Here is a 24,698-nt window from a genome sequence, read left to right as displayed (position 1 = left end):
CTCATGGATTCACTATAAATAAAAAGTCATTTTCCTACTGTTCACTGAATTCACACTTACTATCATCTTCTGTTTTTCTTTTGCTCATTTTCATTTTCTTTGCCCAAATTAATAATCCTGGATAGACATTTTTTTTTTATTATTGTGAATTTTTTATCTATCTCGATTGGAACAATTTATGTGTTCCTCTAAAGATATATTTCTGGGTCAGAGTAAAAAGTTTCACTCTCAGAAAATAATGCTCTCTCTCACACACACACTGTATGTACACACGTGCACATTTTTCAGATGAAGTATTATTTTCAAGTGAAATTTTTTTCTTTGAACTGGAACAATTTTTTAAAAAAAATTGCTCCTCTGGATTAAATTCTCAAAGACATATCTTAGAACCTAAGCATCAATTGTTTGTAGCATAGAAATATATTTACAAATATATCATTTCACTCCATAATAATTGTCTGAGGATCAAAAAAGATTCATTCTTTGGATATTTGAGTCACAATCCCTGCTCGTGACTTTCCCTATTGTAAGCATAGGCAAATGCACACTGAGACTGGAAACTTGCACACAAAATTAGACAGGAGTAAGCATTTAGGTTGCTCTTTATTAAGCTTTATTCTCTAGCATAGTTTTTTCAACTAGTATTTCCAAAGAACTACCAACCTCCAACTATTCAAGAAAAACATTTTTTTTTCTCAATATATATATGCTGTAGCAAGTAATGCACATTAGCTCCTATGTCATAGAGCCTCTACAATTCAGATAAGGAATGATGCCCTTTTTGTTGGAAAGATATGGGTTTTGAAGACCATCTAAAATACAAGGAACCTCTATAAGAGCTTTTGAACAAAGGTAAGTTAGCCAGTCTCACATGAATTGCAGGAGTTTTTCCTGCAAGAAACTTGTTTTTCATCCTCAAAAACAGGCTAAGCAGACAGAGGAAAGCATGCTATTAACAATTTATTGGCCTCACAATTTTGGTTACTTTAGCTGTAATTTCAAACAACACAAATCCTTTTATGTAGTTCAAGATAATTGGATAACTAATGGATTGCTGTATGTCAGTGTTGTGGTGTGTGATATGTTGGCATACAGTAATCCATTAATTATCAAATCACACTAAGCGATCAACTGGCTGGTTAACTATGCATATAGTTAACTGAATGTATACAGGTGACACAATAATCCATTAAAGGAATGGTTAACCAAGGGTCAGATAATTGAGAAATTATCTGATTTAATAAGTGACTAGCACAGATCAAAATGTTTATATAATTTTCATGGGACCAGAAACTGAAATTTTCCACAGAGAAGCCGTTTTTTTTTTTTTTTTTTAAGTTGAAGCAGCCTTGCATCCTGTCCCCCACCCAAAAAATGAAAATAACCACAAAATTGTCTATGATAAATGACTCAAGTGAACCTGTGAGAGAGGATACCATCCACAATGACACAATCAACAACCAGGTAAGTTTGGTCGGTCAGTTCTGAATTATAGAAAAGTAACTAAGTCTATGAGGCCAATGTATCAGGTGTGTTAATTGTGTGTTCTAGCAAGACTGCCTGTTTTGTATGATGAAAAACTCCTGTACTGCTTCTGTACGAGAGCAGCTCATTCGCTTTCGGATGGAAAGATTTTATGAAGGTTCTATTATACTTAATAGGATTCTAACCTAGGTTTTCCAAAGAAAGAGGATTGTCACTGGCAATACAATTTCTTTTGTGACAAGGAGAACTGACTTGCAAAGGCTGAAAGTCAGACATAAGATGGAAAATGTGGTAAGCAGGCCTTTATGCCAGACTTGATCAAATGCCTGGAAAGGTCAAGAATGACCACATGACTTTCTCCAAAAGAAGTGCTTGCAAGATGGTGGTGGAATCCATACTGGTGATCTTTAATCAGTGAGTTTCCAGATAACAAAAACAGAAGGTTGATGATTGGAGACCCACTAATGAACAATTTATCTGTTTCTGGGATGAGCTGAAAATAGGGTTGCTGCCATGATGTAAGGTAAATGCCACAAAAGTCTGAAAGGCTAGAGAAAAATACAGAATGGCTGCTAATTCTGGAGTATTGAAAACAATACAAATACACAGAGCCACAAGATTTGCTGGTATCAAAGCTATGTAGGATTCTTCTGATGTCTTTCTGGAAAAGACTAGAGAAGACATGCAGTGAGTTGCTCTAGGTATCTGGACTTACCACAAACCTTGATACATATAAATGTTCTAAAGGTCTGTTATTAAATATACCGAATTACTAATCATCATCAAATTCCTGATATGTATCCTCAAGGGATACGTGTCAGGATATCATTGATAGCACTAAATGAAAAGCTACATCATTACTAATTTCCTATCCAGTTTTTCTTCAAATTGATGTTATCTGTTAAGACTCCAATATAATAAGATGTTATGATTCTGTCTTCTAAGGCACTTTTTACTGCATCAATCCAACTAGATCTTGATTTTCCTCCAGGTCTTTTTCCTGCCATCCAGGCAAAGAACAATTGCTTTGCTAATCTTTTCTCTAGCATTCTGTTTAAGTGGCCATACCATCTGATATTAGATCAGCTAACGCATTCTTGAATGCTAACAATGTCAAGTTGTTTCCTAATATCCTAAAGTTTTTCAATATGATACTGCCATTGATGTTATCTATTGACTCCACTAATATTTCTAAGAACTCTCATATCTGTAGACTTTGATCAAGGATTGTATTTTTTACCCAGTTCTCAGATCTCTAAGTTAAAATTGGTTTGAACACTGTCTTGTATATAGCTAGTTTAGAGTTTTGACTAATTTCCTAAGTTAGTCAATTTGGGATTAGGGACCATGAGATGGCTGCACTTGTCAGATGCCTCTCTCTCTCTTCACCAAACACAGTGTATAATTAGTGATAGTCCCAGGCCAGCTACATCTGATTGGCTACTGGCAGAGATTGAACTGCCTCTGCAGTCTCTAAGTTAGATTGGGCTAAAATGGCATTGTCTACTTCCTATGAGAGAATAAAAAGTGTTAGCTGATTTTGATTTTTGATAGCTGAAATGATTTACTTGTTCTATAGGTTCTCCCCATTCAGGATGCAGTTAACGTTTTCAACATTCCTATTTTCACTGTTTTCTTTATTTTTTACTGATTTTCATACCAAATTTATTACAGCAGTTATTCAATTTAGTAAAGGAATCTGGCAGACTGGTACTGAATTTATTTAGATATATAATATCTGCATAAAGTAAAGAGCTGAGATTAATATCTTCAATTCTGATATCAGGTTTAATACCACTTTACTTCATAATGCATAATCCATACAGATGACAAATAACAGTGAAGACAATGTAATGTACACCCTTATTTCATACCTGATTTAACATCAAACATTTTGCTGTACCTCCTTCAATTCTAACTGCTGACTTTATCCATAACTAAAATAAGTACATTACCACTGACTTGGCAGAGCAATTGTGTAGTCCAGAGAAGTGGGCAAACATGAGAAGACAGCTTGGATCAATGCCATAGCAAAAGAACCTGGAAGAAAAGGATGCAAGAGCAGTATCAGAATGCATACCAAGGGTCAGGAAGATAAATTAGGTGGGAATTAAATGCATGAGCAGCATTGATAAGTAGTCATCAGCATAATAAGAAAGGGAAAATCAGTTTATAAGAGTAAACTAGCAGGCCAACAGAAATGACAAAAGGATCCTTTGGTAAGCAAAAGGAAAATGATTACAGTAGGATAACTAATAAATACTAGTGGTAATGAGGTAACAGAAATAAAACAGGCGATTTACTGAGCGATCTTTGTAAGGATTGCCAGAGGCAGTCTATCTCTTTCTGCAAGTATTGCTTTGTCAGTTCAGTAAATGAATTTAAGGTGAGATTTGATAGGTACTGTGTAAGCAACAGTGTTGGTCTCCCATGAGGAATCTTTGGACTGCATGGAGGTTCTGTACAATGCTAATATTTTGCCTCCAGTTATTGAGGCAGTTTCAAGGTTAGAGCAATCCCAATGTGAAAAATAAAGGAATACAATGCTGAACTGATGAAGAACACAAAGTATTCAAGCTCATATCCTGACTGCACCCTTATGGTTCCAGTCAAGATTGGCTGGTTTCATCATTTTCTGGCAGAGGATGTCATTCTCTCACATTTTTAGCAATTTCTTTGCATCCATTATTTAAATCAAGAATGGTCTGTAGAATAATAACACTAATAATCAGCATATCATCAGCCTGAATGGCTGAGGGGTCGAATCTCACAATGTGCATGGATGTTTGTGAATGTGTTAGATAAAAGATGAATTTCATCACCTGATGTGAAACTACTCATTTATTAGAGACCTGAAGTAGTTTGGGAAAGTGCCATGTCTGATCCCTAGAGGGTTTCCAAGATCACATTTAAAAAAATGTATATAAAGTAAAAACTGAAAAGGAAAGATAACTAAGTATGCAACCTTTTGCAGGTGGGAATTACATTAAAAGATTTCCAGGATAAGCATTCTCTCCTGAAGCAAGATAATTTTAATGTAGTGCTTTTTTTATTATTATTATTATTTTAAATATCAAGTGAAACATATTTGTAGTGTTTTTTTAGATGAATATTTGCTAGACTATACAGAATAAGCAAATTTATGTTTGCAGCATATCCTGTACACTACTGCTACTAGTTGCCAGAGGGATTTCATCTATAGGGAAGCCAATAAGAATAGCTAGTTTGAATAGAGATTTACAAGTAATTTACATGAAATTTGTAAAGTATTATTTTCATTCTTTCAGAAGTACTCCTAATGTATCAAACTACTAGTGGTTTGCATGTTTCTAATAGATTAGGTTGTCAGGAAAGAAGGTTTAATTTTGGTAGGATTCTATTATTTGTGAAACTTTTTTTTAATGTGAATTCCACTATGAGTGATTGTAAAGCTCATAGTACATTAGCTTAATACAGTAGGCAGGCTAAAGGTAACGCAATATGAAAATTCTGCTCTAGAGACTAAACATGGAACTTGCACAAACTACTTAAAGCCTCCAATAAGCAGGTGGAGGTCATCTCAGACACTGGGTAATGACAGCCCTCTATCACCTAAACACCCACACTCATAGTAGGATTCAAATCAACAGTTTGTAAGTTGGTGAGTGAATACAATATCCATACGGCCAACCAGGCCAACAATTACACTATGTTTAAGATGGAATGAATTTTTTATAGTATGAAAGCAAATGGCTCTAGCTCTATGTGCTAATGTTTTTATGCTATATTTTTGTGTGGATATTTAGGTACACTGTAACAGTTAATTATATAATGCTTGTCTGATAAATGCAAACTTTTTCTTATTTCTATTACAAATCTGTCTGATAACTGCATAACGCTTATTCACATAACACTTTAGCATATCTAAGATGAATCAAACTTTGTATTTTCTAACACATTTTGTAATGGTTAATTAAATAGCTATTTTAAATAAAAACATTACAATAATGAATGTTGTTTATCAAGTATAATTCAAACACAACAATCATTAGTTAATGGTTTCCAGTTTGCTGGCCCTTGAAAATAGTTTCTCCTACAGAGAAAATACTACATATACAACATTTACTATAATATAACTCTCACCCCTGATTTTAGTTTACGAAAAAAGAAATTAAAAGTTTTGCATATATCTCGCACACAAAGAAAAGTTTAAACACATTCACGTTGGGGAGAAAGTAACTTGATCACCACAGTAAACAGCATGCCCTTCCCAACAGCGACTATGCTGCAGATGCAAGAAAAACAAGTAGTCTTATTGTATCACTGAATAAGGTACAGAGACATTTGCAGTCAGTGTAATATATTTGTCAACAAATAGTGCAATTAGAGACAACTGGGATAAAAACAGCACTAACTAATGAATCACATGAATCACTATGCTGTATAGACTAGAGCAAAATTGCATGTTATACCACCAAACACAGTATCTAACTAAAAACTATTGTCCAAATTTTCAATTACATGAAATAAGTGTTTGTTCGACTGCATTTGAAATTTTCAAATTGAAACTAACATGCTGTATTGTGTGTGAGTCTGCCTGCCAGCCTGACGTGGAAGAGGCATGCAAACAAGCAGCAATAAAATTCAACCGAAAGGTTGAAACTTTGTGTCAGTTGAGCCAGCCAGCACGATGCAGTACACAAATGGTAATGAGAAGTCCCATTGGAACGATAAACAGGTGAAACACCACCCTGCTGTGAACATGATGTTAAAAGTAAAAAATATAGAGAATCAATTCAACTCAACAACTGTTGGCTTGCCTTTGTCATTGAGTTGCATGATCTTTTTTTAATACTGCACCAATCATATGCACGTCTTCATAGCTGCTCTATCTCTACTGGCTTATCATTGCTGTCCGTTTCATACTCTGCTTCCTCTTCTCATTAGTCATTCATGAAGGATTGTTCATTAATAATAATAAAACAACTTTTGGATATGATGACCAATGTGGTCATTATTCCTGGTAGTCTTACACCTTGTCTACAGCCCTTGAATGTATTGGTAAACAAACCATTCAAGGATTATGTACAAAAATTCTATACAAAGTGGATGGCAGCAAGAGGCTGTGATCTGACTCTGGCAAGGAAGATTAAGAGACCATCATTGGAACTGTTGTGCAACTGGATTTTTGAAAGCTTGGGAAATGATTTCACCAGAATACTTGCCAAGAGTTTTTTTTTGAAAAACTGGCATCTCTAATGCCCTCAAATGGGAGAGAAGATGACGCTATTTTTGCATAGATAACTTTGACAATGCACACAAGGAAACTGCTCGAGGCCAGAGGTAGTGATAGTGAATAGGAGATTCTTGGTAAGTCATACTCATTTTCAGTTTTTTCCTGAATACTTTAGTTTCCAAAAATCCCTGCATATATCTTGCACCATGATTTTGTAACTTTAATTTTGGGAAAACAAGTGCGAGTTATATTTGAGTAAATACAGTATATCCCTATGTTACATAAGTGTATATATTGTAACAAGGCTACTCCTTGTGTTGTAATGTGCAAAACTGCTAAGCAAAAACTTTGTTTTGATGGGTTTACTTATAGTTACTGTGAAGTACTCTACTTGTATTTTTTTTTTTCCAATAAAGGAAAAGATACGAAAAATTTATTTCTGCTATAAATTTATTAATATATCATTACGTAAACAAATTACTATGCACATGCACATGAAAAATACTCAAACTGCCAAATCCTCATACATCTCGGGCATGATGACAATTCATGGCCAGTGATCATTAAAGTCTTTGTTTGTGAAGATGAATTTATTAGATGAAGATGAAATTATGTTATTTGAGATTATGGGTAAATAAACTAGGACTATGAGGTCAGTGTGCTGATGTCTGTTAGTTGCTTGTGTTTCTTGGTTGGTTTGCCTGTTTTGTAGGATGAAAAACTGGAGTTTCTGGGAGAAAAAAACCCTGCTATGGAAGTAGCAGGGTTTTTTGAACTTACTCACCTTCAGTGAAAAGTCCTTATAGTAAAGGTTCTCTGTGTCCTATACTGGATTCAAACCCAGGTTTTTTCCAACCAAAAGACATCATACCAACTTAGCTACAGAGGTTCAAAGAAGATGTAAATCTACTTAATCACTAACTACTTAATAGTGATTGCTTTCTATTTTTACCAGATATTTTATTTTAGAGTTTAGGATGTTTAACTGTAACATATAAAAATATATCTAATATCCCAACTGTGTGGCTAATAGTAAACATTAGCTAAATAATGCAACCAAAAGGATGTAGACAGGGTGATTATTGCTTTTTTCCTAAAACAACTCCATTAAAAAAAGTTAGAGAGGTGAAAGTAGTGATTCCCTAGCTTATTAGTACTTTTTTTTCCTAAAACAACTCCATTAAAAAAGTTAGAGGGGTGAAAGTAGTGAGTCTCTGGCTAGGCCTACAATTTGGAGGCAGATTTTGTTAGGCCATAAAAAAATAATATGTTACTATTTAAGCAGTGATGTAAGGTGGAAATTTATTATTTTTTTTTTTTATTACAGTTATTCATGTTTCTTCTGGCAGAATATATATTACTAGCAAAACATAGTCAAAGCACAGCAGTCAGTTGCAATTTCAGTTTCCCAATTAATGATTTGAAACGGACTGAGTTTTTAACATGTGATGCAGTGTGTTTAGGCAGACCATCAGTGTTGTGCTAAATATTTGACTGAATTATACATAAATAAATCTGCTGATGATTTATACATAGGGCTATCTATATTATTCAATATGGGTCAGAATGATATTATTTTTAGGAATTTCTGGCAATTCATATATATAGGAGTTCACAGGTGGATATAATTTAATTCATACATGAAGTCTGAATACTCATTATGAAAGGCCAATAACAACTGTTATTGACATACTTTATCATACCTCCTTTGACAAGGTACAGGTAACTCAAGGCAATCGTTCCACTCATTTACCACACATTAAACAAAAAGAGTCCTTATACATCCTTGCTGATCCCACTCTTACACAATATTCAAGAGTAATCCCTTGTTCTGTCTCATCCAGTCATATACTGAAACATATGTTTCTATCATATCCCACTTTTCTGAATATTAGCTAAGTTTAGCTAATATTTAGAAAAGTCAACAAATCAGTCACTCAACAAATTATTCAACAAACCAGTAACCATTCTGGTTTGTCTTTGAATCCTCTCCACCACTTTCACATCTCCAAGAAAGTCAAGTGACCAAATCCGTGCACAAGAGTACAGATGGTAATTAATTGTATTAAGGCTTTATAAAGAGGGACAATAACTTCCTTATCTCTGAACTCAGAGTGCTTCTTAATATCCAAGTCATCCTTTGATCTATATCATCCACTTTTGTGTTACATCCTCTGACATTCAGCTCAATCCAACATTCCTCCTAAATCCTGACCCTCATCAATTTCTATCAGTGCAGTTCAATTTATGTAACACACAGCCATACTGTTTATCTCAAAGTGCATAACTTTATACTGTGGCACACTGAAATAGCAGCTGTTATCTTTGCCCAAACTACCAGTTTTTAGATCAACCTGCAGGATCTCTACATCACCACTGCTCTGCCCAGTTTAACATCATCAGCAAATAACTGGATATTCAAATCATTCCCAACATTAATATACAAAATAAACAGCAGCAGCTCATGTACAGTACTGTGGCATACACTAGTCATCTGCTTTTCCTTGTATAGAACTCCATCATATACTACTCTCTGATATCTGTCCATCAGTTACCCTTTTTACTCATGTCACAAACTTCAAGTCCAGCTCTGTTTGTTCAACCTGTCATAGGGTTTCGTGTGGTATCATGTCAAATACCTGTGTAAAGTCCACCAATATTGAAATGTAGCCATGTCCCTTATGTAGCTCAACTGTCACTTTATTGTAGAAAGTGAATAAAGTACTAAGCCCTACTCTTCACAAAGCTGTGCTGGTCCTCTTATCCACCCATACCTGAATCCTGTCTTTAAATCAGCTTTTAATAACTTAACCACATCCTGAGGTATCAGTCTATCATCTGCTATTGGAGCTTCCTTTATATAATGGAACTATCTTACCTTCATTCCATTCCTTAAGGACTCTGATAATACTGAGATAAACAGCTGAGTTAGGTGCACTGCCATTCATCTTGCACTTTCCTGTAAAACATGAGCAGATATCTCATCCAATCCTGTGGGTGTATTCCCAGTGAGATTTCTTAATATCTTAAACATCTTCAATCAATATACCTTTACTGGGGGTATCTATTGATAACTGTATAATCTCTACCTGGTTGATATGATTAGCAAAGTGATCACTCAGTATTTCAACTGTATCTTCTGCTTTGGTCAACTCCCTACCATCAGTGTTTATTAAAGTTATCCTTTCATACTCATTCTTCCTTTTTACTTTTTTGTATAGGGAAATAATTCTTTCGGATTCCACAATATTGGCTTGCTTGACTAATTTCTTCTCATAATCTGATTTTCCTTCCTTACCATGCTCAGGCATACAGAAAGTTTAGGAAAATATGGAGAAAAGATCAGGACTAATTAAAAAATTGCAAACACCTGCTAGATTTCAACTTGGAATGAGCACTATTCATTACAATATTATGTTCTTGTCTACTTCTTTATCCAAGTGCAAGCAAAGTTTGTGATACTATCTTCAATAGTCTACTTGTGTATCGAAGTCGCTGACTTCACATAATTGCCTCAGTATCTCATAATGCAAAAACTTTATGGGAAGGATTACTATCTAGATCAATTTCACCTTTTATTGAGGTCACATCAATCACCCTGAAAAGAGAAATATGTATAGTTTACCTGTAAAAGCTGAAGAGCTTTCAGAAGTAAACTGTAGACTCAAATATAGAAATATTATGGAGGAAAAAAATGAAACTTTGAAAACAATAACCAAACTTCAGAGATAAGGTGGTAAAATCTAATGAAAATGCTGAGTGATAATTCAGTAATAGCCATAGGGGGTGAAGATATTTGCAAGAAAGAAAAATCATAAATTCACAAAGGACTCAAGACATTAGAGGCAGTCAAAAGTCAAAAAAAACAAAAAATCATAGCAAAAATTCTCAATAAGGCAGCCAGCATGCCCCAAGAAAATACAGACAAAAATGAAAAAAAGCTCTGTATAACAATGCAAGTATAAATCATACAGGCATCAAATCATTCAGGTTATTGAAGAAAAACAACAATTTAGAAATAGAAGGAAACAGGTGGGTAACTGTTTCCTTCAATCAGATTAGAAAGCTAACATAAAAACTGAAGGTAAGAAATTTTGAATGCCTAGAGTGATTATTCTGAAAAATTAAAATAAGCAGCAAATACAATGGTGAAAAAAATGCCCAAGAGGAATGCAATGCATGTCTGTATTGTAGAAAAGGTTATCAAAAATACTGAAATATGGAAGTAAAAAATTTTTGCAGCAGCAACACTGCATAATTCAGGAGGTTCAGACAAAATTTGAATTCTAAATGGCCAGAGTAAAGCTCTTATAATATAAAAAAGGGAGATAAAATTTATATAAAAAAGGGAGATAAAACTGAATGTGAAAATTATAACGTTCCAGGTAAGACATATATAAGCATAAGGAGAAACTTGGAGAAGAACAACATGGATTTTGATCAAATAGCAGTTATTAAGACAAAATGTTTACATTATGACAACAGTCAATATATCATGGGAATATAAGAAGAGTCTGTAACTGAGAAAGGAAGAGAAGATGCTAAGAGAAAAGCTGTTCAAAATGCTAATCATTATGTGGTCTTAAGTCAGCAGTTAGAATTAAGGATAAGGTTTTGATGTTAAGTCAGTTCAAGGGAGAATTGTAGGCTATTTCTGTCATTTATCCTCTCTAGAGATCACAAGAAGAAAAGGAGCATTAAACAGATATCAAAATCAAGTATCAAAATAAGTTCTTTGCTTCATGAAAATGTTTTATGATTAAATATATCCACTACAAGCCTTCAGGAAAGCACTTCGGCTAAAATGCTGTAACATAATATGAAAATCAGCAATAAAAGAAAGTGAATATGCAAGACTAGAGCAAACTAACTGAATCCTCAATGGTGAACCTACAAACCTTTGTAGGTTCAAGACAAAATGCTGGCATAGGAGAGCCAAAGAGAAAGAGATGTCAAAATTATATGGAGTACAGGAGAAATTGGCCAAAACACAAAACCACCAATGCCGAAAATGGTGTTCAAACTGATTTTAATTTATGGATATGAATGACAGGTTAGACATAACTGCTTGAAGATTAAAGACCACAAATAAAGTTCTGAATAAATTTAAGAAGTAGTGACAAGATCAATGACAGAATCATGTTAGAAACAGGGATATTAGTAAGGAACCAATAGTATTAACACTTAAGAATGTGAGAGAAAAGATTAGTTCAAGAAGTATGATGCTAAGAAGAAAAGGAAAAGACCCAAAGGAAAATGACCAACACTAAGTGGACTGCTGCAGTCAGATCCTTACTGAAATGCAAGCTTAATCTGTTATTTGACATATTAATTTCTTCCAATTAATATTTCTTCCTTAGCTAAATTACTTAGGTAACTCACTAAACCTAGGTGTTTGATTTTCTTTAGTTATTAATAAAAAAAAAAAAAAACCTTAGTTTGAATATTTTGATTACAAGTTACCTAGAAATTCTGCATCTTTCAATCACAGATTCATCACAAAAAATGAAAATAAAATATTATAAGTACTATCAAAAGTTAATCATCAATAGATGAAACAGCTTTACTTACATTGAAACTAATTTGCTATTATGGATGTTATTTCCCACAAAAAGCACCTAGGATTATACAGTTTAAGGATAGAACTGCACAAGTTTAATTTTGACAACTATAATATACTGTATGTGTGTGATATGAAAACAAATGATATACACATCAAGCGTTGTATATCATTTATTAGATTCTATAAAAATCCTACTGTAATACAAATGGATTTATATTCTCCCCCCCCCTCTACAGCTATCTTTTAAAGAGATGAAGTGATCTGAATTTCCATATATTACAGTTCTTCATTTTTTTTTTTTTTTTTAAACTCATATCAAAATGAACTGCTTCCTTTTGGGAATTCAAGAAAATCTATATTTTACCATCATATCTGTCCTTCCTTTTGCTTCTTCAACTATTTCTAATGCTTTCTTACGCAGTTCCTCATTTTCCAATGTTTTATAAGCCTTGTTAATTACTGCAAAATACAAAAAGTGATCAATAGAACTTTATGAAAAGCTTTTTCTTAACTTTCAACTTTGATTTCTTTTACTTATGTCAAGGTAATCTTTTAATTTTGTAATATATGCATTATATAAAAAAAAATCCAATAAAGGCCAACGAGTGAGAATTTTTAGCATGGGATTTAAGCTTCACACTTCCGTGTGGCCTGTCCATTCACTTTGTTTAAACTCATAAAGGAATGAGAGCTTAAAAGTGCATTAAAAAATTTGAGACTAATTCATAAATTAGTCTCCCAATAAATAGATAGAATAAATTATTAATAAAAATATAAAGACTGGAAAATATAAGTTGGAGGGATCAAAAGATAAGACACAAAGACTTCTTTAGCCTTTCAAACTTAGTATTTTCATCCCTGTTATATTTTCATTTAACTATTTTGTGCATAAGCCTTGAGCAATGTCCTCAAGTCTCTTTATACAGTATTTCAAAAGTTGCAATAGATGAAACAACTTTACTCACATTGTTTCATCTATTGTAACTGTTGAAATGCTATATGAAGAGACTGAGGCATTGCTTGTATAATGCCTCAGTCTCTTTATTCATTCATTTAATCATTCAGTGTAGCTGGTACACTGAATGATTAAATGAAAATGTAATCAAGAAAGAAACATGTTTGAAAGGGTTTAGATGGGATGGAAGAGGTGCAAGTTGATGGAAAACCGTCTGCATCTCCTCACTTACCAATGATCTTTCAGCTTTTTATATTCCTATCTTTATATTTTTATAAAATAATTTATTAAATCACATACTATCATAGATATTTCTTGCAAATAAATTATTGGGGTGTTTTTTCCAAAAAAAGTTCCTAGGTTTATACTGTTTAAGAACAGAAATGCATTAAGAAATGTTCCATTAAATTCTAAGTCTAAATGAACTGTCAACATAAATATTTCATTCCTTTATGTTCTAACTGTATTAAATAAAGTGACATTAGATGCACTACTCTGAAATCAGATTTGCTACCATGTATGAAGAAAATATTTAAAGCAGAACATCTAAAAAGATCATGACCAATGAGGATTTATACCAAACTAATGAAATGTATCCTATGAAGGAGTGTGTGTGTGTAGGGGGGGGGGGTAATGGGAGTAAATTCTCCATAGTTTGGGGAAGTTAATTTTACTAACATTTTGTTCAAATTATTTAAACAGATTTCAAGGAGATGAATCAGGTAAGGAACAGGTCCATAGAGAGAACACATTCTCTATTGAAGAGAATCACAGTTCATAGAGATTTGATAGCATGGGAATGATATCAAGGAGACAATCACAAGAATGTGCTTTGAGTAAGTTTGTCTGGTGCAAACATATAGGAACTCTGAGAAACCATTATTTGTAGAGATCAACTTATGCAGAACTCATGTTGTACCAAATTTCAATCAGAATGGATGGATGGAGGATATTCCACAGAAAATGAAGTGGGTTATGGTTCTAGTTAACAAGAGGAAACTGACATTCACAGTATATTTGAAGAAAGAATTGGTTAAGAAAAAAAAAACAGTATTGAGAGTAGAAAGGATTATCACTAATTGTTGTTGATGGACAATTTGCAGAGGATAATTGCTGATGGCAAAGATTTCAGCATCTATTCCAGCTAGATCAGAAGAATTGGGATAGGGAAGCCATGTTTAAGTTGTGCACACTGAAGGATACAAACTCATTGTTTTTTGGGTATTTAAGCTGCTGGAAATCAACCTTCAAAGATAAAAAAATGAAAGTCAGAGTGGTTATCAGGCAGCAAGTGAATAAGAGTAAGAAATTTTTGAGAAACAGACTGTCTAGAGAGGTATTGAAGGTCTTGCTTCTGATGGGAGAAATGTCAGATCTGACTAATGCACATCTGAAAGTAGTGGAAAGAATCCACAGAGTAGTCTGGAACATTAAGGCACACAGCAAGGGATAAGGCTACCAGTGTTCTGTTGATTTACTGTCTTCTGTATTTTATCCTTGCTACAAGGACATAATTAGAGAGGATAAAAAAGGAAATAGTAAAACAGCATTCAAACTGGCAAATCCTACATAGCACGTTTACTACTGTAAGCCTTGGTTCACAGCTGTTTATGCTGTTTTTACCATACTATTAGACTTCAAAAGAAACAATGAACAGTTGTGTTAATACACTGGTTACATAAAATTGAACAAGCAAGGCCAGATGAATCTGGCCTTGCTTGTTCAATTTTTTTTTTTTTTTTGTTACATTTTCCTTCCCACTCCACTAGAGTATATTTAAATTCATTCTCTTCCTGGATGAATGTAAAACTTTACGACGTTGCTCAATTCTCACTTACTCTGATCATATGCCTGTATCTAAGTTCTGAAAAGTAATCATGATCAATTGTCCATACTTTTTTTAAGTGATATATGTAGAACTTAAGTATTAAATTAACGTTACTATCATTTGTTTCCTTTGAACTCTAATAGTGTTTTCCTTTTACTTACACAGCTGTGACTGAAGTAGTAAATACATACTATATGAACTTGTCAGTTTGAATGTTGTTTTACTATTTCCTTTTCAATTCCCCCTGATGATGTCCTAGTAACAAGGTTGAAATGTAGGAGGCAAAAAATCGTTTTTTACAGTTTTTCAAACGTTGACTGTCATTTCCTTTAGTAAGATGTCACATTATGTTTCCTTAAAATTTAAAAATAAAAGGCGAGTTTAGAAATCTGTAAGTGGTATGCTTCATTCATATTGAAAAAGACCATAAACTAGCAAAAGGCATGAAGACTAAAAAGAAGTTTGCAAATTCAGATTATTTTAACATGGCTGGTTTCTATTGGGAGGGGTGAGGAAATAATAATAATAATAACAAAATGATAGTGAATAATAAAAAAAAAGGTTGTTCCACCTTTTTTTATTAGTATTTTATTATTAGTAGTATTTTTTAATATTAGTATTTTATCAGTACATTTATCAATATACTAAATATAAGGATCATACATACTGCTGATTTACTGCCATGGTTAAATATTTAAATTCCAGTTCATATTAAAATAACTAATTACCACTGAATATGTTACTATTATTGTTAAAGTTAATGAAATATTAAAAAGAGTAGTAATTAATATGCAACTGGCATTAATGAACATGCTGGCAGAGTTTTGTACTGTATTATTAATAGTCCTATTGATTAATAATATTTTTAACTGGTAAGAGATTTGATAAGTAATTAGCAGTGCTAAATATTTTAGTGCTATCATCAGCATCTTTTCTGCCTTCAAGAGAGGCACTCATGAGAATTTTAAATGATTTCTGATCACCAACCCTATTCCAAATTGCTATATTATTTATTTGTAGACAGTTCTCTAAGTTACAAAGTAAATTAGATTTGACAAAATATTATTTTTTTCTTTAATCTTTTATCCAAGTGCAAGCAAGTGTTCTTTTATCCAAGTGTTGCATGTAAAGCTTAAACTAGATTACTTGTATGCAGAGTTTATTAACTTCACATCAATTGCCTCGATATCCCATAATGCACAGTAGTCCCTTTCAGATGTGTATACTGCAATGCATTATGAAAAAGGATCATATCCTAACCAGTTTCAACATTTGGGGCCTCAACATTAGAATACTGAAGCAATTGATGTAAAGTCTTGAGCCTTTATAATACAAGTAGCCTAGTCATGAAGATACTTCACATGCAAACTTCTATGAACAACACTGGGATAAAGGATTAAACAATAATCCTTTATCCCAAAATTAGACAACAATTGTTAAGTCTAATTTTCTTTGTAATCAAATGTATAAAAAAGTTTCTACATCTCTGATTCAAAGTATTTTAAAAATAATGTTGATACATCATTTTACTACTTGTATATGGAAAATATGTCAGCACTGATTCAACCTCAAAAAAGATTGAAACTGTCCCATAATGCTTAGCATATTACACGTCTATTTTGTGATAATAGTATGTACTGGTATCACAAAAATATCGAACATAACTTTTGTCCATTAGTTTTTTTTTTCTTTTTTAACATTAGTTTGGAATTGTTTTCATAATTAATTGATTATATTATCTTTTATTCTATGATAAGTATTTTTTGTTGTGCACAAAGGAGGCCAGTTCAAAATTCAGCCAAATATCAGCAGTTTAATATTTCATAATATTGTTTTGTTCTTATATGTATGGTGTCGATTTAATACCATAAAATTAATGCAAATTCAGGTACCTGACAAATAATAGTCCAAGTAAATTATACTTGACAAGAAATTATATTCTTGTTTAATCTTCTCTCTGCATGTTAAGTATCTTCATGACTTAACATGCAGAGGGAGGATTAAACAAGAATATAATTTCTTGTCAAGTATAATTTACTTGGGCTATTATTTGTCAGGTACCTGAATTTGCATTAACATTTTATGGTATTAAATCGACACCATACATATAAGAACAAAACAATATTATAAAATATTAAACTGCTGATATTTGACTGAATTTTGAACTGGCCTCCTTCACGCACAACAAAAAATACTTATCAAAGAATAAAAGATAATATAATCAATTAATTATGAAAACAATTCCAAACTAATGTTAAAAAAAAAAACTAATGGACAAAAGTTATGTTCGATATTTTTGTGATACCATCTAGAAATGGATTTAAAATACTTCACAACTGTAGGACTGAAAATGGTCTTACAATGACCATTATCAATTTTTTGTTAAATTAATGTAGCTAAGAATGCCAAGATTTATGGAGTGCTTCCTTGCAGATGTTGACTCAAAAATTACTGTCTTAACAGATTTTCGTGTTATGATGGACTTTCTTTCATTTAATATTATGTGAAGATGTGTCTACATCACATATCTTCCACTCATAATGTGTCATAATGATGGTAGTTAGTTTTTAAAATGGATGATATCAACAGTTTATTTTATGGTAGGCACTTCAAAGCACTTTTATACACTCCTATACGTGTCAAAATTTGCCTTTAGAATAGATAAGAGCTGCTGTTTTGATGTGAAGATTATATTAATTACTATTTGATGTTTTAAGGATACTTATGACATAAAGACTGAATAATATAAGCACGTAAACACAAGAAAGATGTTTAATTAACCAAAAACTTTGTTTTGTGTTATTTTGTGAAACTTTTTTTTTGTGTTGCGTACAAGAAAGTGATATTTTTACGCAATTAATTTATGTACTGAACTATGCAATTTTATTAAATCAGAATCCTCAACAATACAGGTACATACAAACTAAATTTTTTACTAAACTAAAAATATTCCCTTTAATACTTAGTGATATAACATCATGCGGCTTGTTCTATTTTTAAATGATCTATTGTTAGTATTCCACCTTGTATTTTTTTAAAAACTGTTCTTGTAGTGCCACTGAAGATGGTCTGCTATTTCCAGACTGAAATATTTGGTTAATTAATATCTTTCTTGTGTTTACATGCTTATATTATTCATATTAATTACTACTTTAACAATCTTTTCAAGCATATCCTTAATACAGGGAATATAGCATTTTATATTACAGGAGTTTCACTGAGTTTTCCACAGCCAATGAAAACAAACGTGCGGTATAGATAACCGAGTTTTGTGGCAAGAGCTGCATCACTGCAACAAACAGGACTAGTCCTATGTCTGCATTTTGAGGATACTGTACTGCCATGCTAGGTGACAGAGTGATTGTTAATGTGAGTATTATCTTAAAGTGTAACAATTTTTTATAAATAGAAAAAATATTGGCTTTTTTTCAAGTGACTAGTATGTGACTAACATACCTGGAAAAAACAGTTATTTGATTATAATTTCTATAATGAAGTATTTTTTGAATGCTACCTGTTTCAGATGCAATAAAAATATATCTTATGTATCTGGGCCATAGGAACAAATAGATAATGGCATCATTGATGTAGTGCAGCCATCCCATAAAGGTTTGAATGTCACCGTGTTCATTATTTTCTGTTTATAGGAAGCAAACAGGTGCATGTGCTGGAAGGCTCATTAAGTGACACCATCATTCAGCCTGAACAGAACTCATAAAATCTATTCTCCTAAGGACAACCTCTATTCTTTGACACAACCAGGGTGTATAAATTAGTTTGTGCCTACAATAGATAGATAAGAAGAGCTTCAACAATCGCCTTTTAAAACATAAGAAATGCTACGATCATTATGAGATATCAAGACAAGACAATGTGAGACATGCTTTGGACATTCCTTCAGAGGATTAAATGAAAGAAAACTACAGAACTGAACTATTTTTGAAGTTAGAATCTGTATGAAGTAATTAACTAAAAATTAACTCAATAAGTACAACTGGTTGTTTGTTTGTTTTAGGTTTAATGGAGCAAGGACAGCTATGGTCATACTGTGCCATTACACAAAGTAATAAAAAAGCAGTAAACAGGTATAAAAACAAATGCAAAAGGTGGATAAAAACAAACAGAATAGAAAATAAGTGCAGAAAAATACATAAAAACCAGGTATTAAAATCTTATACAGGCACACCACTGATTTTTGGCAACAGATGGTCCAGCACTGCCTTTATTCCTGACAAAATTATGAAAGCACACTTGAAATTCCTGTTACTACTTGACTAGGTAACTGGGTAGCCCCAGACAGTGTAAATGGATTGGACTTGTGCATAAGCTTTACACCATCACCACCACCACTGGACCTTACAAATGATGACATTATCATTTATATTAATGCATTTCATTTAATCACTTAATATATGTTTAACTTACATTTAGCATTTAAGTTTCTAGCCATCCATGGTGCATTAGAGACATGGGAGAGAGATATAATTGGTGGGTGAAAGACATACTGATGAATTATTATTACATGCCCTCTATTAGTCCAGTAAAATGGCTATTCTGGCAAGGCTCTGGGATCAAGAGTGCTGAAAAATCTATGGTGTACCTGTATATACTAAATCAAACTAATATGAACATAATTTAGATAAGATGATATACATTAATACTCCATGTTAATGTATACTCTGTGTGTGTCGGGGGGGGGGGGGGAGAACACTTGAATCTGATGAAATCTGCTTGAGGTATGTGTATGTGTGGTGCACAGTGCTCAGATAGATTATGAATGTGACTAAAATAGTCGCATTCATAATTTCTTTATACCCAACATAATACCCAATTTAACTCTGTCCAGAATACTGGGTGTTTTAAGTTATATTTTCCACAGTAGGCACAGAGATATCTATTACGTGATTTGGAGGCAGTTCCTTGATTCTTTTAGCTCTTTCCATTACTTTTCTTACTATAGGATTTTCATGAGAAATGATCTCATGAGATTGTCAATAAATCATTTCTGGTATGTTTTCAGAAGTAAGGCCATATTCATTTTTTTTCTTTGATTCACTCTAGTGAGATTTAGGGTAAATCACACACACACCTTAGATGTGCACGTTAATATCTCCTTACTTTTCTTTACTGTTACCCTCTCAGTGTAAAAGTTGTCCATTAGGTAAAGTTGTGATATACTCTTTTTTTTTTTGTTTCCTGATATGAAGTATTCTGTTCCTAATACAAAGCAGAATATTCTGCTCTGTATCATGTGCAGAACTTCTGTATCATAGTCTTCTACCTTTGGCATGCTGGGTTCTCCCTTGCAATTAGCACATTTGAATTTTTTTTTTTTTTTGGTACATTTGGTTGGCACTGCTATTTTATGAAACAGGCAGAGATGATGGGCAGAGCCACAAGCAATCTGAGAATGACTATTTTTGGCAATTGATGCATGTAAAGTGGTCAAGATGAAGAGTAAAACAGGATATCTCAACTTCCCTGTCTGTAGAGTCCGAAAGGGTAGTTGAGATACCCTCTTTTCACTGATGTTAAAGGTTTGGGGGTACCAAAACTTTCAACATTCATACACACATTACTGGTTGGTATAAAGTCACTATTATCCATACATATGAAGAATTCTTATGTCTTACTTAACCTTTTAATTCAGAACAAATCACTTCATCAGAAACAAGGAGGTCCCATGCTAAATCTGAGGAGTAATAAGTTTTGTGTGTGAGAGTTACTGTGATTGGTAATATCCCCATATGTAAAGGTGCTGGGGGGGGGGGGGGGTAACCACTACCAAGTGATTTTGAATACATGAGTTGCTATAAATGTTTCTAGCCAGATGTTTAGACTAAAATATCTTCTGAACAGAGTTTTAATAGATTTTGGAGAACTCTGGATAAAGAAGGATCACATTTTTCTTATAGAATGTTTACCTGTTGAATGTATAATAAGGAAAGATGGAATATTATAGAAAGTGTGTCATAAAATTTCTGGATTTGGTTTAGCATTGTTGAGGATCCTTGATATACTTGAAGAATTACTCAAAAGAAAGAGGATTCAGTGCCAGAGCTCTTCCATCCACCACAAAAACACACCTGGCAAGCAATGGCTACATACCAAAGTGGAAAGGCAGGACTATGCTGGATCCCTGCACAAGACAATGGGGAAGGAGTCTTAACTGTAATATCACTGACCCTTGCAGGCAAGCCCACTAGCTAATTAATTCTCGATGGGTCATCAAGGATTAGCTATCATGCTGTACGAGGTGGTCATTCAATACAAAAATCCCCATTTTGGGATATTCATGGACAGCACCAATGCATAGTAAACATAGTGGCAGGATACAGTATCCCAATAATGGTTGTCCAGGGGATATACATGAACAAAAACAGACCCAGAAAAGCAGAGGTGAAGAATATGGGAAGCAAAGAATAGAAACAGATGAAAAATGTCTAGTCTCCAGGAGATTCTCTACACAAACAGGGACCCCTAACTTCATGAATCATACTGATAATCATTTCCTTTAGTGTTACATGGTGATCAATATTCATTTCAGTAAAATTATGGAGACTACAAATGTGTTAGGAATAATTACACTCAGGCTTCTTTTTATGCGACAGCACATTCTGGCGTAACATGAGTAACGTGTAAGCAGTGAGTGTCCGTGAAGTTTAATTTTGCATGTGAGTAAGTGTCTTTTCATTATCGTGAGTCTAAATTTTGCTAATTTTTATTTGAAAGATTTAATTTGGCTCAATGGGAAAAAAAAAAAGCACCAAAGAAAAGCAATTTCTTTGGAAATGAAAATCGCAATTTTAGATCGCTTAGCAAAAGGAAAGGGATCTACAGCAATTGGTAAACATTATAATTTAGGTGAATCTACTATAAGAGCAATTAAAAAGAATGATGTTACAATAAGAAAAATGTCATTTCTGGCACAAAACTTAGTGCCAAATTATCATTGTACTCAAGAGATGCTTTATTAGAAAAAAAACGGAATGAGCGCTCATAATTTGGACTGAAGAATTAACTCAAAGAAGAAGAATTCCTATAAGTGGTTATTTAATTAAACAAAAAACTCTTCGGTTTTATGAACAGATGAAGCAATTGGAGCCATCTACTTCTGTTTCCCAGGCTGATAAAGAATTTTCGGCTAGCAAAGGATGGCTAACCGGGTTTTTAAAAAGGAAGCACTTCATAACATGAAGATTACAGGCGAGGTTGCAGCAGCATGTGAAGCAGCTGCCAAAAATTTTCAAGAGAAGTTTAGCCAAAATTATTAAAGATGGTGGATATTGTCCGAATCAAGTGTTTAATGCTGATGAAACAGGATTATTTTGGAAGAAAATGCCTAGTCAAACTTACATCACAAAGTCTGAGAAAAAAACAAGTGAGTTTAAAGCAAGCAAAGATCGAGTAAGTTGTTACTTTGTAGCAATGCATCAGGGGATCAAATGTTGAAACCCCTCCTAGTAAACTGATCTCTAAGACCACGATGGCTAATACAAAGGCCTACTGCGTATTTACTGAATGGTTATATAATTGCTTTGTACCAGAAGTGGGTACAAATATATGAAGCAAAAAGCTCTCGATTGTTGACAATGCACCAAGTCATCCACATTTAGAACATCCAAATGTGCAGGTAGTGTTTTTTCCATACAATACAACAAGCATTATTCAGCCATTAGATCAAGGCATAATTGGTACTTTTAAAAAATATTATGTTAAGCACAGTTTCAAATTTATATTGGATAAATTAGAAAATTAATCATTAATAGTAACTGACGTTTGGAAAAATTTTTCTATTTTGGACTGTTTAAATCGTGTTGCATCTGCTATCGCTGAAATAAGACCACAAACTTTAAATGCCTGCTGGAAAGCAGCTTGACCTGGATGTGTTGCAAACAGTGCAACCATTCAAACATCTACATTATCAGCAGAAATCATTACTTTGGCACATGAAATTGGTGGAGAAGGTTTTGATACATTTAGCTAGAATGATGTAGATGAACTGCTTGTGGATAACGACTTAAGTGACGATGATATTATTGGATATCAATTAACTTTAGATATTGTCGAAGATCTAGCAAACGATAGTGAAGCAGAAGAAAACCTGTCCCCCCTCACTGCAAATATAATTCTAGAAGATCTTGAACTGTGAAATAAATTGGAAAATCATTTTCTTGCTAATGACACAAATTCTAAATGAGCCTTTAAATTCCAATGTGAGCTGAAGAACTGTATGTCTGGATATTGCAAGCTGTATAAAAAATTAGTAAAATCATCATCGCAAAGTTTAATCACTGATTACATTGTCAGAAGAAAAAAAATCAGCACAGAACGAGGGTGAAGCTAATTCTGTTTGTGAAGAACCATTGCCTTTACCATACAGATCTGATGCACTGACTCTCTCTTCTAGTGACGAAAGTGATTTCGCACCAGTTCGCAAACGTTGCCAAATATTGTCCAATAGCAATGATAATTCTGATGAAAAAAATGTAAAAAAAATTGTTACTTTTCATTAAAATTAAATGAATAAAGCTTTAAAACAAACTTAGGCATTCTTATTTCTTGAATTTTTATAAGCTTTTTTATGTGATTTTAAGTTTATTTTAACTCATTGCTTCGGTTTTATGTGGTTTTAGAAAATTATGGAATGTATCCCTAATTTTTCAACATAAGTTAGGTCTTTTTTGCGCGATTTTTTATATGCGATTTTCTGTGGAATGTATCTACCGCATAAAAAGAGACCTGACTGTACTTTAATTTCCCAGTGTTTCGATCTTCATATTAAGGTCGTCATTTGGAGTACACACACACACACACACACACACACACACACACACACACACACACACACACACACACACACACACACACACACACACACACACACACACACAAAGACAAGCTATATTACATTTCAAATTTCACAGTAAGTATGCCCAAGTGACAATGATTTGATCAACCAATATTCTACTGGCCAGACCTCTAGTGAAAAAAAAAAAACTACATTAAAGCTATATTCTATTCATAACATCATCATCAGAGAAAAAATTCATATAGATAGTTTTAATACAGCAAAAATGGTGGCCTAATCTATAATTTAACACGAGTATTATTAAATTAGAGTTCAGATTTTAGATTACTTACAGTCCTAATTATAACTTAGACCAAATGATTATGTGGGTAGAATATGTACCATCCATATTCTTGGGATTTTTAGACCACCATTATTGTTAAGATTAGGGTGGTTGATAAGAATTTCACAGGCCTTCTTAAATTTATGCTCCCATCATGTTTTGGTGTGATGTAAACAACAGGTGCCTTTCCAGTCAATTTTATATAGAGTATTCAGGGCATGATCAGAAAGGTCAGATTTACCATAGTTGTTAAATTTGATGTCCTGTTTATGTTCCTATTTTCAGATAGGAATTGTGCATTCTGTTTCACCTATATAGGGAAAATTAAGGTGCAATGAATATGGTATAACTCCAGGGTGGGTCAGTGGAGGAGGAAGTGAATCCTTAGATGAGTTAAATAAGTTCTTTAATTTTGAAAGAGGTTTAAAGGTGGAATTAAGGTTGTATTTCTGTAGTATTCTGTTTAGGTCAGGGCTGTAGAATAATGGTTCATCAAATCACTGTCACGCGCGCATGCA

General features: G+C 33.3%; 1 protein-coding gene across 2 annotated transcripts in view; it reads right to left on the bottom strand.

Annotated features, from left to right (window-relative positions):
- The window catches only part of LOC150094195 (dnaJ homolog subfamily C member 8), a 215,275-nt gene that overhangs the window by 55,493 nt on the left and 135,084 nt on the right, over window positions 1–24,698 (bottom strand). For both annotated transcript variants that reach the window (XM_090412443.1, XM_090412442.1), the window contains exon 5: window positions 12,628–12,722. In XM_090412443.1, coding sequence (XP_090268569.1) covers window positions 12,628–12,722 — 95 coding nt within the window. The remainder of the gene's footprint in view (window positions 1–12,627; window positions 12,723–24,698) is intronic.

The sequence above is a fragment of the Typopeltis vanoorti genome, chromosome 22, assembly GCF_054136105.1.
Source record: "Typopeltis vanoorti isolate ZY-2024b chromosome 22, IOZ_Tvanoo_1.0, whole genome shotgun sequence".
Taxonomy (NCBI): domain Eukaryota; kingdom Metazoa; phylum Arthropoda; class Arachnida; order Uropygi; family Thelyphonidae; genus Typopeltis; species Typopeltis vanoorti.
This window is presented reverse-complemented; position numbering and strand designations above follow the sequence as displayed.